At 46.0% G+C, this 12,889-nt stretch overlaps 1 protein-coding gene across 1 annotated transcript in view; it reads left to right on the plus strand.

Moving 5' to 3' along the window:
* The window catches only part of sema3gb (sema domain, immunoglobulin domain (Ig), short basic domain, secreted, (semaphorin) 3Gb), a 30,373-nt gene extending 19,732 nt beyond the window's left edge, over window positions 1–10,641 (plus strand). The window contains exons 3-18 of the mRNA XM_076277554.1: window positions 4,427–4,587; window positions 4,746–4,808; window positions 5,040–5,159; window positions 5,351–5,444; window positions 5,634–5,753; window positions 5,880–6,025; window positions 6,237–6,351; window positions 6,467–6,536; window positions 6,977–7,121; window positions 7,379–7,601; window positions 7,711–7,799; window positions 7,918–7,959; window positions 8,564–8,721; window positions 8,836–8,903; window positions 9,415–9,542; window positions 10,092–10,641. Coding sequence (XP_076133669.1) covers window positions 4,427–4,587; window positions 4,746–4,808; window positions 5,040–5,159; window positions 5,351–5,444; window positions 5,634–5,753; window positions 5,880–6,025; window positions 6,237–6,351; window positions 6,467–6,536; window positions 6,977–7,121; window positions 7,379–7,601; window positions 7,711–7,799; window positions 7,918–7,959; window positions 8,564–8,721; window positions 8,836–8,903; window positions 9,415–9,542; window positions 10,092–10,601 — 2,252 coding nt within the window. The 3' untranslated portion in view covers window positions 10,602–10,641. The remainder of the gene's footprint in view (window positions 1–4,426; window positions 4,588–4,745; window positions 4,809–5,039; window positions 5,160–5,350; window positions 5,445–5,633; window positions 5,754–5,879; window positions 6,026–6,236; window positions 6,352–6,466; window positions 6,537–6,976; window positions 7,122–7,378; window positions 7,602–7,710; window positions 7,800–7,917; window positions 7,960–8,563; window positions 8,722–8,835; window positions 8,904–9,414; window positions 9,543–10,091) is intronic.
* Window positions 10,642–12,889: the final 2,248 nt, after the last annotated feature.

Genomic DNA, 12,889 nt, shown 5'->3' on the forward strand with positions numbered 1-12,889 from the left:
TATGAACTCCAAATCAAGTTTCCCTCACTCTGTTTCTAATTAGGTAAAGACTCAACTCTACTCTCCCCACGGAGAGCTGCACTAATTTCAACCATTTAGTTTTTGTAGCGAGTGGAAAATGTGACCACTTTTGTTCTGCAGGCACCAATCTCGAGCTGCAACAGGGTCTGGCTGCCACCTTGGCTCCGGCACACGGTGGCACACGCTCAAATGCACATGCAGTTCAGTTGCCATTGCCATGGCCAGTTGGCAACACAAACCAGATTCCACCCCTGGTAATGGGACTCCCTCAAACTCTTCCCTTTCACTTCTTCTCTCTCCTTCTGTTTCTCTTTCTTTTTCTCTCTGTCTCCCTCTCTTTGCCTTGGTCTACTCTCTCTCTCTCTCTCTCTCTCTCTCTCTCTCTCTCTCTCTTTTTTCCTCTGTCTCTGGAATGGAGGAGACTAACATGTTTTTCGTTTTGTCATATTTCAACATTAGTTTAATATATACTCTGCAAAAGTCCTCCCTGTCCATAAATGCAATGTTCCACATTTGTTTTTGTCATACTCAACCCAATTAAGTCCCTAAGCACTAATTCATTTAATCATGTACAAAGCCTACAAGAGATTAAAAAAAAAAAAAAAAAAAAAACTCCTTCACTCCACGCGCCGATAAACAGTGGAGAGAGTGTAGGTGCACCAACTGTTCCAGCTGCTGTGAATAATTCAGTGTGCGCAGCAGCCTCTCCGACCCTTCCTCCTCCACAGCTCTGTTAATTTGAAGATGGAGGAGAGCTGGAGACATTGCCCCAGGCTCCGATAGACCCCCTCCTGGGCTAGGTGCTGCTCAAGGCTCTCTCTGTTTTGAAGTACTTTTTTGACTTGCAGCTTCCTTCCACAGGCTCAGTGTTTGGAGGGGCTTGGGTAAAGCCCCTGTCAGATGCTGCCCAATATTACCAGTGCAAAGTGAACTTAGTTTGAGTCCAACTGAGTTGAGTGGAATTGAATTGAATTGAATCAGTCTCTGTCTTTGTCACTGAATGTATAGGCGTATGTAGATAAATTGACTACAATGTCAGTGCTCATTTCCTATTTGAAGTGATACAGTTTTTTGTTTTTGTTTACTTGTTTGTGTGGAAAAAAAGCTCATTTTTATCATGAACAGCTGGTGTGAGAAAATGGAGGGGTGAGAAGTCACTGGAGATAAGAGGGCATTTATGATAAACAGCTTTGGTTAATGTATCGTGAATGTTATGCTCAGCATCTGTTATTCGTTAAACTTGCACTCTTACAGGCACTTTTACCAGCACATGTTTTAAACATACTCAATCTACCGGCTAGAATTAGTCATCTTCGGTAACCGCTAAAACAATATGAATGGCTTTGATCCCTAATAATTCCAACAAAGGCAAAAACAACTTGTGCAAAATCAGATTCTGCTTAATATTATTATTCATATCCTTGCATATATGTAAAATATATTTAAGTTTGACATGGCAGAGTACATCAGCATAAAAACACACTTTTTAAATCGGTGCAACTGGAATTACTGAATTGCAGTCAACATTATTAGCACCCAATTTACTGCAGTCCCAAGACATATGAATGAATGTCCAGTGTCCGTCGGCCTCTCTCTAGCAGGTAGTCACCCCCCAGCCATGTGCTTTGGGGTCTGACCTTTCTGCCCAGCAGGTGCGTCCTCTGCCTCCGGAGGACCACGTATGGTCTCCTCCCCTTGCCCAAAGACGGCGGATTTTCGGGATAAAGCCACTTGGAATGGGATGAGAGAGGCCCTGAGAATAGCCCGGCAGACAGCGGCACGGCCAGGGGCCAGGAATCCCATGCTCCCCTGGGAGGCGTGACGCACGGCATTCTGGGCGTGTTTGGAGGATCACCCCCACAGCTGTGCAAGAGACAGACAGTCGGGCCACTCTTCGCCACCTAGTTAGAGCCCCCTGAATAAGACACATACACACACACACACACACACACAAACACACACACACACACATTCACATTCACATTCAAATTCACATTCACAGACATACACATACACCGACCGACACACATGAAGCACATTGTCTTATTCTAATGACTAGACTATTTTTCACACACTGGTTCATCTCTCTGAAACACACAAAGAGAGACATACAAATGTGGCTGTACACAGTAGACAGTAGACCTCCACACAAGCATATCCCCTTTGTCACTAACATACACTCCCATATTCACCTACTTGTTGGTATATAAATAGAGAGAGATTGCATGTCTACACACTGTCATGGTGAGACGTGCGAGTGTATTATAGGAGCTGACGTCTACAATTATATCGTCACCATATCGTTGATTATATTCTCATAATAGCTCCCAATTTACTTGCATACATCTCACTCATTGTTTTGTTTTACTGGCCAGTGTGTAATTGCACATATTTTGTCCTTTTTATACATACAAGGCTTTTAATTCAGTATAATTTTTATAACTTTATAAAAGTGACCGACTTTAGACATACATGTAATGTTCACCTTTCTTTGATTGTGTTGTTTTTCTTTCAATTTGTAGATGTCTCTCAAGCTATCTGCCAGTTAATATTCTCATCTAGGGTGCAACACTGTGGTGATAGCACAGTATTTTGATAGATAGCCATATTGTGATAGATAGCCATCCGTAGAAAAGGCCACTGTACTTAGCATCTCAGCGTTCAAAGGTAAATCAGCAGGGCCCGAAAGTATTGTCCAAACTGTGTTCCAGGAACGGCGGCAAGTGAATGGCCGTGACCTTTTCGCCACGAGCATTGACGCTATTTTTATTTCCATGAAATTTGGGCGCCTGGTGCTGGACAGGTTAGCATTTGGAAGGGCTGCTCTTTCATGCCTGAGAGATCAAAGTGGAGGCTGCGGGTGTGGGGAGGTTAACATGAGTAATTTATGGATTCGGTCCGTGTCGCTATAGCGCCCAGGCCCCGCGCGCCAAACACGCACTTGCAAGCAGGACTATGCGGGGGCAATGATGTCCTCACGTCCTCATGAGCTTAGATTTATATCTAAAGTCAACCACCCTTTCTCACACCTCTCTTCTCACCCTTGTCTATCTCCCTCTATCTCTCTCTCTCTCTCTCTCTCCCTCTCTCTCCCTCTTGCTTTCTCTCAGTCAGTGTCAGTCTGTTATTCTGTCCAAGATACCATGCCTTGTAAAATAGGTATCTTATTCATGCAGTGATATGAATGTGACATTGCTCACTTTAAAGCACATCCACATTCAATGACCCCCAACTTTTAATTTTAAAATGATGCAAAGCGATGAAGGCTCAGGTCAAAACATTTATTTTGTGTGCTTCTACACTTTTTACAGTAAACCAGTGAAGCTCTCTCCATCAGTAGAATAGTTGGGAATGGAGTGGAGGGGAAGAGTACTGTTTATCAAAGGCACCTTTGTCTCCACAGCAAGTGCTAGAGTTCTGTAGCGTTGTGGTTTCTCCAAAAAGAAGAGGTGTTTTAATTGAGCCTCACACCCATGTGTGTAGCGCCGGGCCTGTGTGATGGGGAAGCGTCTGATCCCATCTTTCATCCCAGCACCTGCTCCGCTCTCTGGAGGTGCCAGGAGGTGTGTGTCTGTGTCTGTGTGTGTGTCTGTGTGTGTGTGTGTATGTGTATGCATGTGTGTTAGTGTGTTTGGCGGTGTGTGTGTATGTATGGTGGTGTGTGCGATGTGCATATGTGTGTGTGTATGGATGTGTGTGTGTCTGTGTGTATGGATGTGTGTGTGTCTGTGTGTGTGTGTGTATGCATGTGTGTGTGTGTGCGAGAGTGCGCGTGTGTCTCTGTGTGTGTGTCTGTGTATGTGTGTGTGTGTGTGTGTGTGGAAGCTGTTGGTGAGGCAGGAGAGGTGAGGTGGTTTTAGTGCCATCTGCTGTTGGACTGGAGTGGAGAGGCGTGGTGGGAGAAAGCCTGTGCAGCTGCAGAGCTCTATGCTGTCCATAACCCACTCTATGCAAAGCACCGCAAAATACACTTACTTACTGCAATCCACACATTTGATGAAGAAGACATAATTATAGTTAATAAGCTGGTTTGTTTCATATTTACAATTTCATATTTTCACAATTTCTTAGTCATAATTAAATTCAGCACTCTGAATGCTATGTCCTTCTTTTCTTTGTTGATGTTCCAGGGATTTTCAGCTAGTAAGGGCTGTGGTTTTCCTCAACCATGCCTAACAATGAATACATTTCAACAATAGCCCATTGTGAGGCTAAATGAGCTGAAAAGCACTGCATTTGATAATGAAACACAATAACTGTTTTGGGTTGGAAAGGGTGCAGTGCTTATAATGATCTCCCCACTGTCTGTCTGCATTCTAATCTGTCTGTCACTCTGTCTATCGGTCTGTCTTTCTGTCTGGCTGGCTGTATGGCTGTCTGTCTGTCTGTCTGTCTGTGTGTTCAGAGCTGTTGGAGACCAAGACGATCCGTCCGTTCAGTTTCTCGTTCAACACCAGTGACTACCGCATCCTGCACATGGATCAGGACCAGGGCCGTCTCTACCTGGGCAGCCGGGAGTACGTGGTGGCTCTGGACATGCAGAACATCAACAAGGAGCCGCTCATTGTACGAACTCCATGTTTTTATAATTATACTTGATATGACAAGAATATGCCATGGTAAAATATAACTTGCTCACACTGGACTTCAATATACTTCAGTATACACTACTGAAGCAGCAGTTTGGGTAAACATAATTACTCAGTGACCTTGTCCTTCCTCAGATTCACTGGCCTGCCACAACTCAGAGGAAAGGAGAGTGCAGGCTAACAGGAAAAGGTGGACAGGTAATCTAGAATAGCCGACAGAATGTGCATTTTGTGTTATAGCTTAATTCACATTCATCACTTCACATTGATTGATTGATTTACTGTCACTGTTTATGCGTTGTATTGTTTAGGTGTGAAATGAGTAAAAGCTGCTGGGGAAATAGTACGTCCACTCCTTTGATGATACACCTTCTCTCTTTCTCTCTCTCTCTCTCTCTCTCTCTCTCTCTCTCTCTGTCCATACTCTAGGGCGAGTGTGCCAACTTCATTCGTCTGATTGAGCCATGGAACCGCACACACCTGTATGCTTGTGGCACAGGCGCCTACCGGCCAATGTGCACCTTCATCAACCGCGGCTGGAGAGCGGAGGTACTGTACGATACCTGCCTGTCACCATAGCGACTCGTAGTCACCCCACACACACACACACACACACAGGGTCACCATGGTTTCTGGCTCTCATGGACATCTCATCAAACAAGACGTTATTAACACCTCTTTCTGTATGTGCCCCCCATGCTACTGTCACCTTCCCTTCACCTGGGCGTGTCTCCCTGCAGGAGTACCTGTTCCGACTGGTCCCTGGATATGCGGACTCGGGCAAAGGGAAGTGTCCCTACGACCCCCGTCAGGAGAGCGCTGTGGCCCTCATCAGTAAGGCCTGCCCCCATTCCTCCATTCCTCCATACCTCCATCTCCCCTGCTGCTCGTACTGATTAGCTAAATTAGCTTTTGGCAACACACAGTCTGTCATCAGTCATTGTTTTTCTCATTCTCTCTCTCTCTCTCTCTTTCTCTCTCTGTCCTTTTCTTGGTTATTCCCCTCATCCCTGCTGTCATTAGATGGAAATCTGTATGCAGGAGTCCATGTGGACTTCATGGGCACGGACCCCGCCATCTTCCGTACCCTGGGAGACCGGCCAGCTGTCAGGACAGAGCAATACGACTCCAGGTGGCTCAATGGTGAGTCTGACCGGTGGCCAGACCAGAGGACATTAATGCATGGCCAGACACTAATGACTGACCCACACTGTCACCAAAAAGTTTGCTTCTTTTGGCTTCATACTCATATTCTTTGCCTGTTCCTAGACCCGGTGTTTGTGCGGATCCAGAAGATTCCGGATAGTGCCGAGAGAAATGACGACAAGCTCTATTTCTTCTTCCGGGAGAAAAGCCTGGATGCTGCAGGAGGGGGCAGCCCGAGTGTCCTGTCGCGGGTCGGACGTGTCTGCCTGGTAGGCCTTTAAACCCTAAAACTGAAATTGCATTTTAACTTCTCTTGATTTGTTGACTGTCCTTTTGCAAAATCTATAAAAAGACCTAGTATTACTGTAAAGGGTTATTGCCCCAATTCCTAGAGAATACTGCTATTTGTTTATTTGTTATATAATGTGGGATTTTTTTAAAGAAGTGAAATGATCTCATTTGTCCCCCTTTCTGCTCCAGAACGATGATGGAGGCCAACGATCACTAGTGAACAAATGGACAACCTTCCTGAAGGCTCGTCTGGTGTGCTCTGTGATCGGCAGCGACGGAGTGGAGACTTACTTTGACGAGCTACGTAAGGCGACCTCCCGCTGTTCACGACCACTTTGGCTTATTAGTCTACTCGTAGCTCAACCAGTTTCCTCATCCAGTCAACTCATGACATGTCAATCATTCAATGTCTTCCTCAGGGGACGTGTTCATTCTGCCCACTCAGGACGAGCGAAACCCTGTAGTGTATGCTGTCTTCTCCACGGCCGGGTACCACTTTTATTTGTCTCGCCTCACTGACAAAACCCCTCTCTGGCTGTTTACGTGTCTGCAATGTACTGTTCAGATAATTGGATTGGATTTCCTTTCCATTCTCCAAGGATCGCTGAGGGAACCACAGATAAATCTATCATTTCGTTGTCTGAGTAAAATATATTGCGGTTAGCGTTTGCAATGGTTTATCAGTCAAATTCTGTTGGGCTGAAAAGAAGTATTTTTTTTAAAAGCCAGCTTCAAGAATTCCACAGTTGGGCAGGGGCCATGTAACAAGCCAAAGAGCCACTAATAATATAGGGCCTTTCTGTTGTCCAGTAATGTTAGACTTTTAGCAGCATCTCTATGAGAGCTGAGAGAAATGTGTAAATGTGTAAACATGTACCTTTGCCTGGCTCACTCTGCCTGTCAATCACCCCCCCCCCCCCCCCCCCCAGGTCAGTGTTCAAAGGCTCTGCTGTGTGTGTGTACTCCATGGCGGACATCCGCAATGTCTTCAATGGGCCCTTCTCCCACAAGCACGGCCACAACTACCAGTGGACACCCTACACGGGCAAGATCCCCTACCCACGGCCCGGAACGGTAAGAGGATGTGCTCCGCTACGCCATTGGCATCTGTTTGTTTAAGCGATTAAGTTGAGCGCATTTGTTGCAAACGCAGTGCATGAATGCTTCTTTGTGACTCAGCATGCCATTAATATAGCAACCCTATACATAGCAGCGTGTGTACTGTAGAGTTTTAGCTGCTTTAGACGGTTAACGGATTTCCCACAGAAAAATGCCTCGAATGAGCCATGTGGTTGGACTGGGTCGTGTAATCTGCCATATTTCACCCTCAGTGTCCTGGAGGGACCTTCACACCCGGTGTCCGCACCACAAAGGAGTTCTCGGACGAGGCGGTGAACTTTGTCCGTGCGCATCCCCTCATGTACCACCCCATCTACCCTCTCCACAAGCGCCCCCTGGTGGTGCGCACGGGCGTCGACTACCGCTTCACCACTATCGCCGTGGACCTCGTGGACGCATCCGACGGCCGCTACGAGGTGCTCTTCCTCGGGACAGGTACACCATTCACTCCCATCCCAAAAGATGAGTTTAAAGCACTACACCTGCCGGACAGGAGGAATGCACTCCAACAAGTTTGACTAAAAACGCTGTCCATCATTTCCAGACCTTGGAACCGTCCAGAAGGTGATAGTCCTTCCCAGAGACCTGAGCTCTACGGAGGAACTCATTCTGGAAGAGGTGGAGGTGTTCAGGGTAATCACTGTTCTCTCTCATCATACCTGTCATATATTATCTCAGCTCGGATTACAGTTGAAGTCTGTGTATGTTGTGTAAACTACTTTGTAATTGTCTTACACTTAATTTTTTCCAGACTACCGCTCCAGTTAAAACAATGAGGATTTCTTCAAAAAGGGTTGGTTAATTATTATAATCACTATCCATATGTAGAATGTGGGATCTTTCAATGTGCCATATATGTAGGCCTAGAGGCCTGTGCTCTGAGCAGGTCAACGTAGCCTTAGAGTTTTTTTTACATGTTATTTGTTCATGCCTATCTTTATATTTATTTGAGTTTGTTTGAGCACACATAAATCAAAATAATAGTCATTGAACATCAGAGTTATTCCATTTCCATGTCCATGCCCAATGTCAATGTGATGTATCAGTGTATGTTCAAAAAATATTTATTCAGCTGCTGAACATACTGCAGCGGCTTAAACAAACATACTGCTCGCAGCTTTAGCAGCACCTGCTTATGTGGGAAGAATTATTGTCAGCAGTTGACTTCTATATCAGACCACTCTGGTATCCACAACAGAATGCAAACATGGGCCTCTGTCAGCAGACGCTAGTGTATCAGAAAACGCCACACGCTGGCGCACTCCTAACGCAGATGAGCAGGTTAATGTGTTTAGTCTGAGTGCAGTCCTTGAAACCAATAGTGATTGTGTGCAGTCCCTGCAGTATGCTGTATCACCGACAACTGCGGCGTCCTTGTGTGTTTGTTTGACCTACAGCAACAGCTGTACGTGTCGTCCGAGCGGGGCCTGACCCAGGTGTCCCTGCATAGATGCGACGTCTACGGGAAGGCGTGCTCGGACTGCTGCCTGGCGCGAGACCCCTACTGCGCCTGGGACGGCGAGAGCTGCGCACCCTTCACGGCCGCCACCAAAAGGTGCGTGCCAATTCCGCTAAAAGCCCTCTCATGCGGCGCCGCCCCGTCTGACCCTCGGCCACATAGCTGACTGGGCCTCTCTCTCTCTCTCTCCCCTCTCTGCCTGTTGTTTAGGAGAAGCAGGAGACAGGACATCAAGCATGGAGACCCCCTGCGGCAGTGTAGAGGGTTCAATGCTAAAGGTATGCCGTGACTACCCGTGCTCATGACTCCACGCACGCAGAATGAGGTGTTACGCAGACGTCTGGAGTTTATATAGTTCTAGTTCCAGTGGACATTTGTCACAAATATAGTCACACGTCACTCATCTAGTCACAAATCATCCATGTATTTATGGTTGGGTTAAGTTGAGAACAAGCATTTCTACAGTGCAAGGCCAGTTAAAGAACGTGTTTAGTGCTGTGAGTGGAAAATTCTCAGTGGATTAACACAATAAAGCACAATGTAGTAATTATAGCTTTTAAGAGCACACTAGATTGCTTCAATTGCTTCCATTCCTATTAAAGTAATACTTGGTTTAGGTACCAGTAGCAGCTCTCTCTCCGACACACTTGAAATTTGGGGGTGTTATTTGTTTTACAAAATGGTTCCCGTACCATCAACCAACCTTCATGTGCTGCCTTCCTGTGTTTGAGCTGGATTGGAGTGAACTATGTGCTTTCTCACACATCTGGATTTCTGTGGCCCTCCCAGTAGAGAAGAGGCTAAGGGAGACGGTGCAGTTTGGGGTCGAGGGTAGCAGCACCTTTCTGGAGTGTCAGCCCAGGTCGCCTCAGGCCTCCCTCAAATGGCTCTACCAGAAGGATGGCAGGCGGAAAGCGGTAAGATGATAAATCATATTGTCATCAACCGACATATCAAATGTCTGACTTTTATTTTTTTTTTAATTCAATTTTTTCAAAAAGATTTACACCTACGCAGTGTAAGAGTGCACCTCAAATCCACACTTCAATCAGCATTGCTTTCTCCATCTTAGCACTTATTTTCTATCGTAGGTAAATTCAGTGAATAGTGACAGAATAAACGTCGCTAGTGATGGCATCGACGTTTCAGCCTCAAGCTTTCATCAAGGAGCCAAACACAGGACATTTGATTGCCTGATGAAAACTAGCTTGATACTGAAACGTGTTGGATTGTTTTAAAAGGTTTAAAATGACCAAGCCATGAAAATAAAGTTTTTTTTAACTATTCTGAAGCAGAGAGTGCCTTGGAGCTTTTTCTTGTTTTGGATTATCAGTTTCCAATCCAAAGAGCACCTCAAATACAGCTTTGAGTCCAGGAAGCGCTCCTATTTGAGTCCAGGAAGCGCTCCTGTTCAAACATGATTGTGATTTCCATGCATAGCGTTGACGCTCTTGTCTCTTGTGCAGCTGAACCGTGACAGGGAGGTGCTGAGGACAGGCCACGGCATCCTGCTGAAGTCCCTGTCTCAGTCGGACGCCGGCCTCTACCACTGCCTGGCCACCGAGAACAACTTCAAGCACACGGTTGCCCGCATCTCCCTCCGCATCTTGGACCGTGAGATTGTGGAGGCCCTGACCGCACCTGACATCCCTGACGTGTCCCTGCCGGACCACGGCCACAACCCCCACCACCACCGCCACCAGCAGCAGCAGCAGCAGCAGCAGCAGCAGCAACACCACGACCATCTGCAGCAGGACCGACGGCTCCCGCCTCCACCCCCTCCGCCCCAGACGCGCCCTCCCAAGCTGCCCTCGCAGCCAGAGGTGCGCCTCATAAACCAGTACTGCAAGTCCTACTGGCAGCAGGCCGCCGGAGCGGGCAATGCGGCTGGGGGTGGCGGCCGCTCGCAGAAGCCCAAGCGCACCAATCGGAGACACACAGATGAAACTGACGACCAGGAAACCCAAGACCACTAACACCTACCCCACACCCCACACCCTCCAGCCCTGCTATCCTGTATCACAGACACTGCACAAATACCCCCCCCCCCCCACACACACACACACACAACCTTGAAATCCTTATACCCCCCCCCCCCCCCCCCACAAACATCTTCACTCCTGGGAAGAGAGGCTCCAGAGTCATTTGGCGTACATCGCAGAGCGTTGACGTGAGCTGCTGGGTGGCGGAGACGGACAGACTGCCGTGGCGACCACTGTACTGAGTGACCTAAGAAAAGCTATACGTCGAGACATCCTGGACTGTGGCGTTAGTTGATCAGGAGAAGGGCTGGATCCTCCCTGATGCCAGGGCGATACACAACCCTGACCACCATGTCCCCCCTCGTAATGTGTTAGTACAACCCCAGAGCCCCATCCACAACATTTGCTGTAATAGCTAAGGTGGGTGTAACAAAGAGAGTGTATCGCCTTTCACCCTCTCACTCAGACACCCCCCCCCCCTCCCTCCCTAGCACTATGGTGCTTTTTGGGGAACCTGGCCTGGTTTCATGTAAAAGCTGTTGTCACTTGAGCACATGGGCTATCGTGTTGTGATTCAAACGGTTGGATGTACTGTTTTTTTCTGCTCACCTTTTGATATACCATTGGGGCGTGGCCCTGTCTTCTGCATGCCACACCATGTTGAACCTGTTGAACTCTGAAACTTCACACAGTCCTAGCACGCCGGCAGACATCTCACAAAGTCATCATTATCAAGGCGGTCACTGTCAGTGACTCAAATGACTCAAACATTTTTTTTTTTTAATTGTTTATTGTTTTTAATTCATACTCTCCACAGTAGTTTTTTAAGTGGTTTAACTGAGGGATTAGGATGGAAATATATTACTTGAAAGGTGCCCACTATGTAGCCAACGTGAAGATGCTTTACTTGAACAGCAATCTAAAATATGGGAGGTATCATGGCTAGACCACTAAGCATTAGAGTATATGTGGATGTAGAAAATCATAGAGCCCTGACAGACATTGTGGGAATGATAAGTTGTCCCTTTATATCCCCATTGCTCTGGCTCTTTATATAAAGGCCAGAGCAATGCCCGGATAAAGGCCTCTATTACCTTATGTATCCTGTCGCCTTCAGTATGTATTCCATGTTTTAACATTCAAACAGCAAAATTTTCAGTTGCATTCAAATTGTAAAGTATTATTCATTTGGGCATTGAGGAAGGTGCTGGCACTGAGTAACTTTAAAGTCAACACCTTTAGAGCTCCTCCTATCATCTGTGTGTGTATAGGGTTAGGGTCACTTGTTCTTATTTGGCTCAAATTCATTTAGATTAAGTGCCCCTTTAGGTTTTTGATAATATGATTTGTTACAGAACTTGCCAACAGCAAGTAAATATTAAATGTGTATCATATGTTTAGAAATGTAGAAATAACTCATGATATCTTTTACCCCTTCTTTTTGTAGAAGAAACATGCGTAAACAGTGCGTAAACATCTGTATAACAAATCTGCATTATAATAACCAGAACAAGACAAGGCATGATTTTGAATTAGTCAGTTTCAAAATATATATATCAAGGCAATGTGTCACTGAGTTGGAACACAAGTCTAAATTATGGACCAAAACTATGACTACTGCTAAGATGCAGGACTTCATTTCCCATGCAGTACAGATCTGCACTACAGGCTATTGGACTGGATAAATGACAGTGTCATATGCAATTGTTGTTGAACAATGTTTTTATATAGCGATCAATTTAATCTCTGCAAGTGATACTATTGCAGGTGAAGTCCTCTGCTAGTTTAGTAGTCTTCTTTTATATGTGTTCTGCGTGTCCTACAAAGATATACCGAGACCTTATCACTGTTGTATTTCTAGTCCACAAAAAAAAAAAAAGCACTCCAGTAGGCTCCAGTAGCCTACAGCAAGGCCGTCAACCAGTGTAGTTATTGTAAATCACTTACCTGAAAAAAACAAATGCAAGTAAGATGTTTTCAGTTTTACTAATGCATGTATCATCTGTGCTGGAAAAGTAGCTTAGATAACAGTGAATATCATTTAGTGTGTCTCTCCTTCCCAGCCCAAACACTGGGGAATCCCCTCACCCCATTGTGAAATCAAACTATTAAGCGACCAGTGCTCCATTTTCCCTGGTGCTACACATTTCGATTTCACGTCAGCATGACAGACTTCGCAGTGACTTGTGATAGTGTGTCTGCGTCATGTTTGTAACGAACAATGTAGTCTTTCAGCCTCCACTCCTTGTGTGTAGTAGCACTAGGTATACTATTACCACAGC

Source organism: Alosa pseudoharengus, unplaced genomic scaffold (genome assembly GCF_046254945.1).
Source record: "Alosa pseudoharengus isolate Yale_2024_CS ecotype anadromous, Long Island Sound unplaced genomic scaffold, YU_APseudo_1.1 YU_APseudo_1.1_scf_9, whole genome shotgun sequence".
Classification (NCBI taxonomy): Eukaryota; Metazoa; Chordata; class Actinopteri; order Clupeiformes; family Clupeidae; genus Alosa; species Alosa pseudoharengus.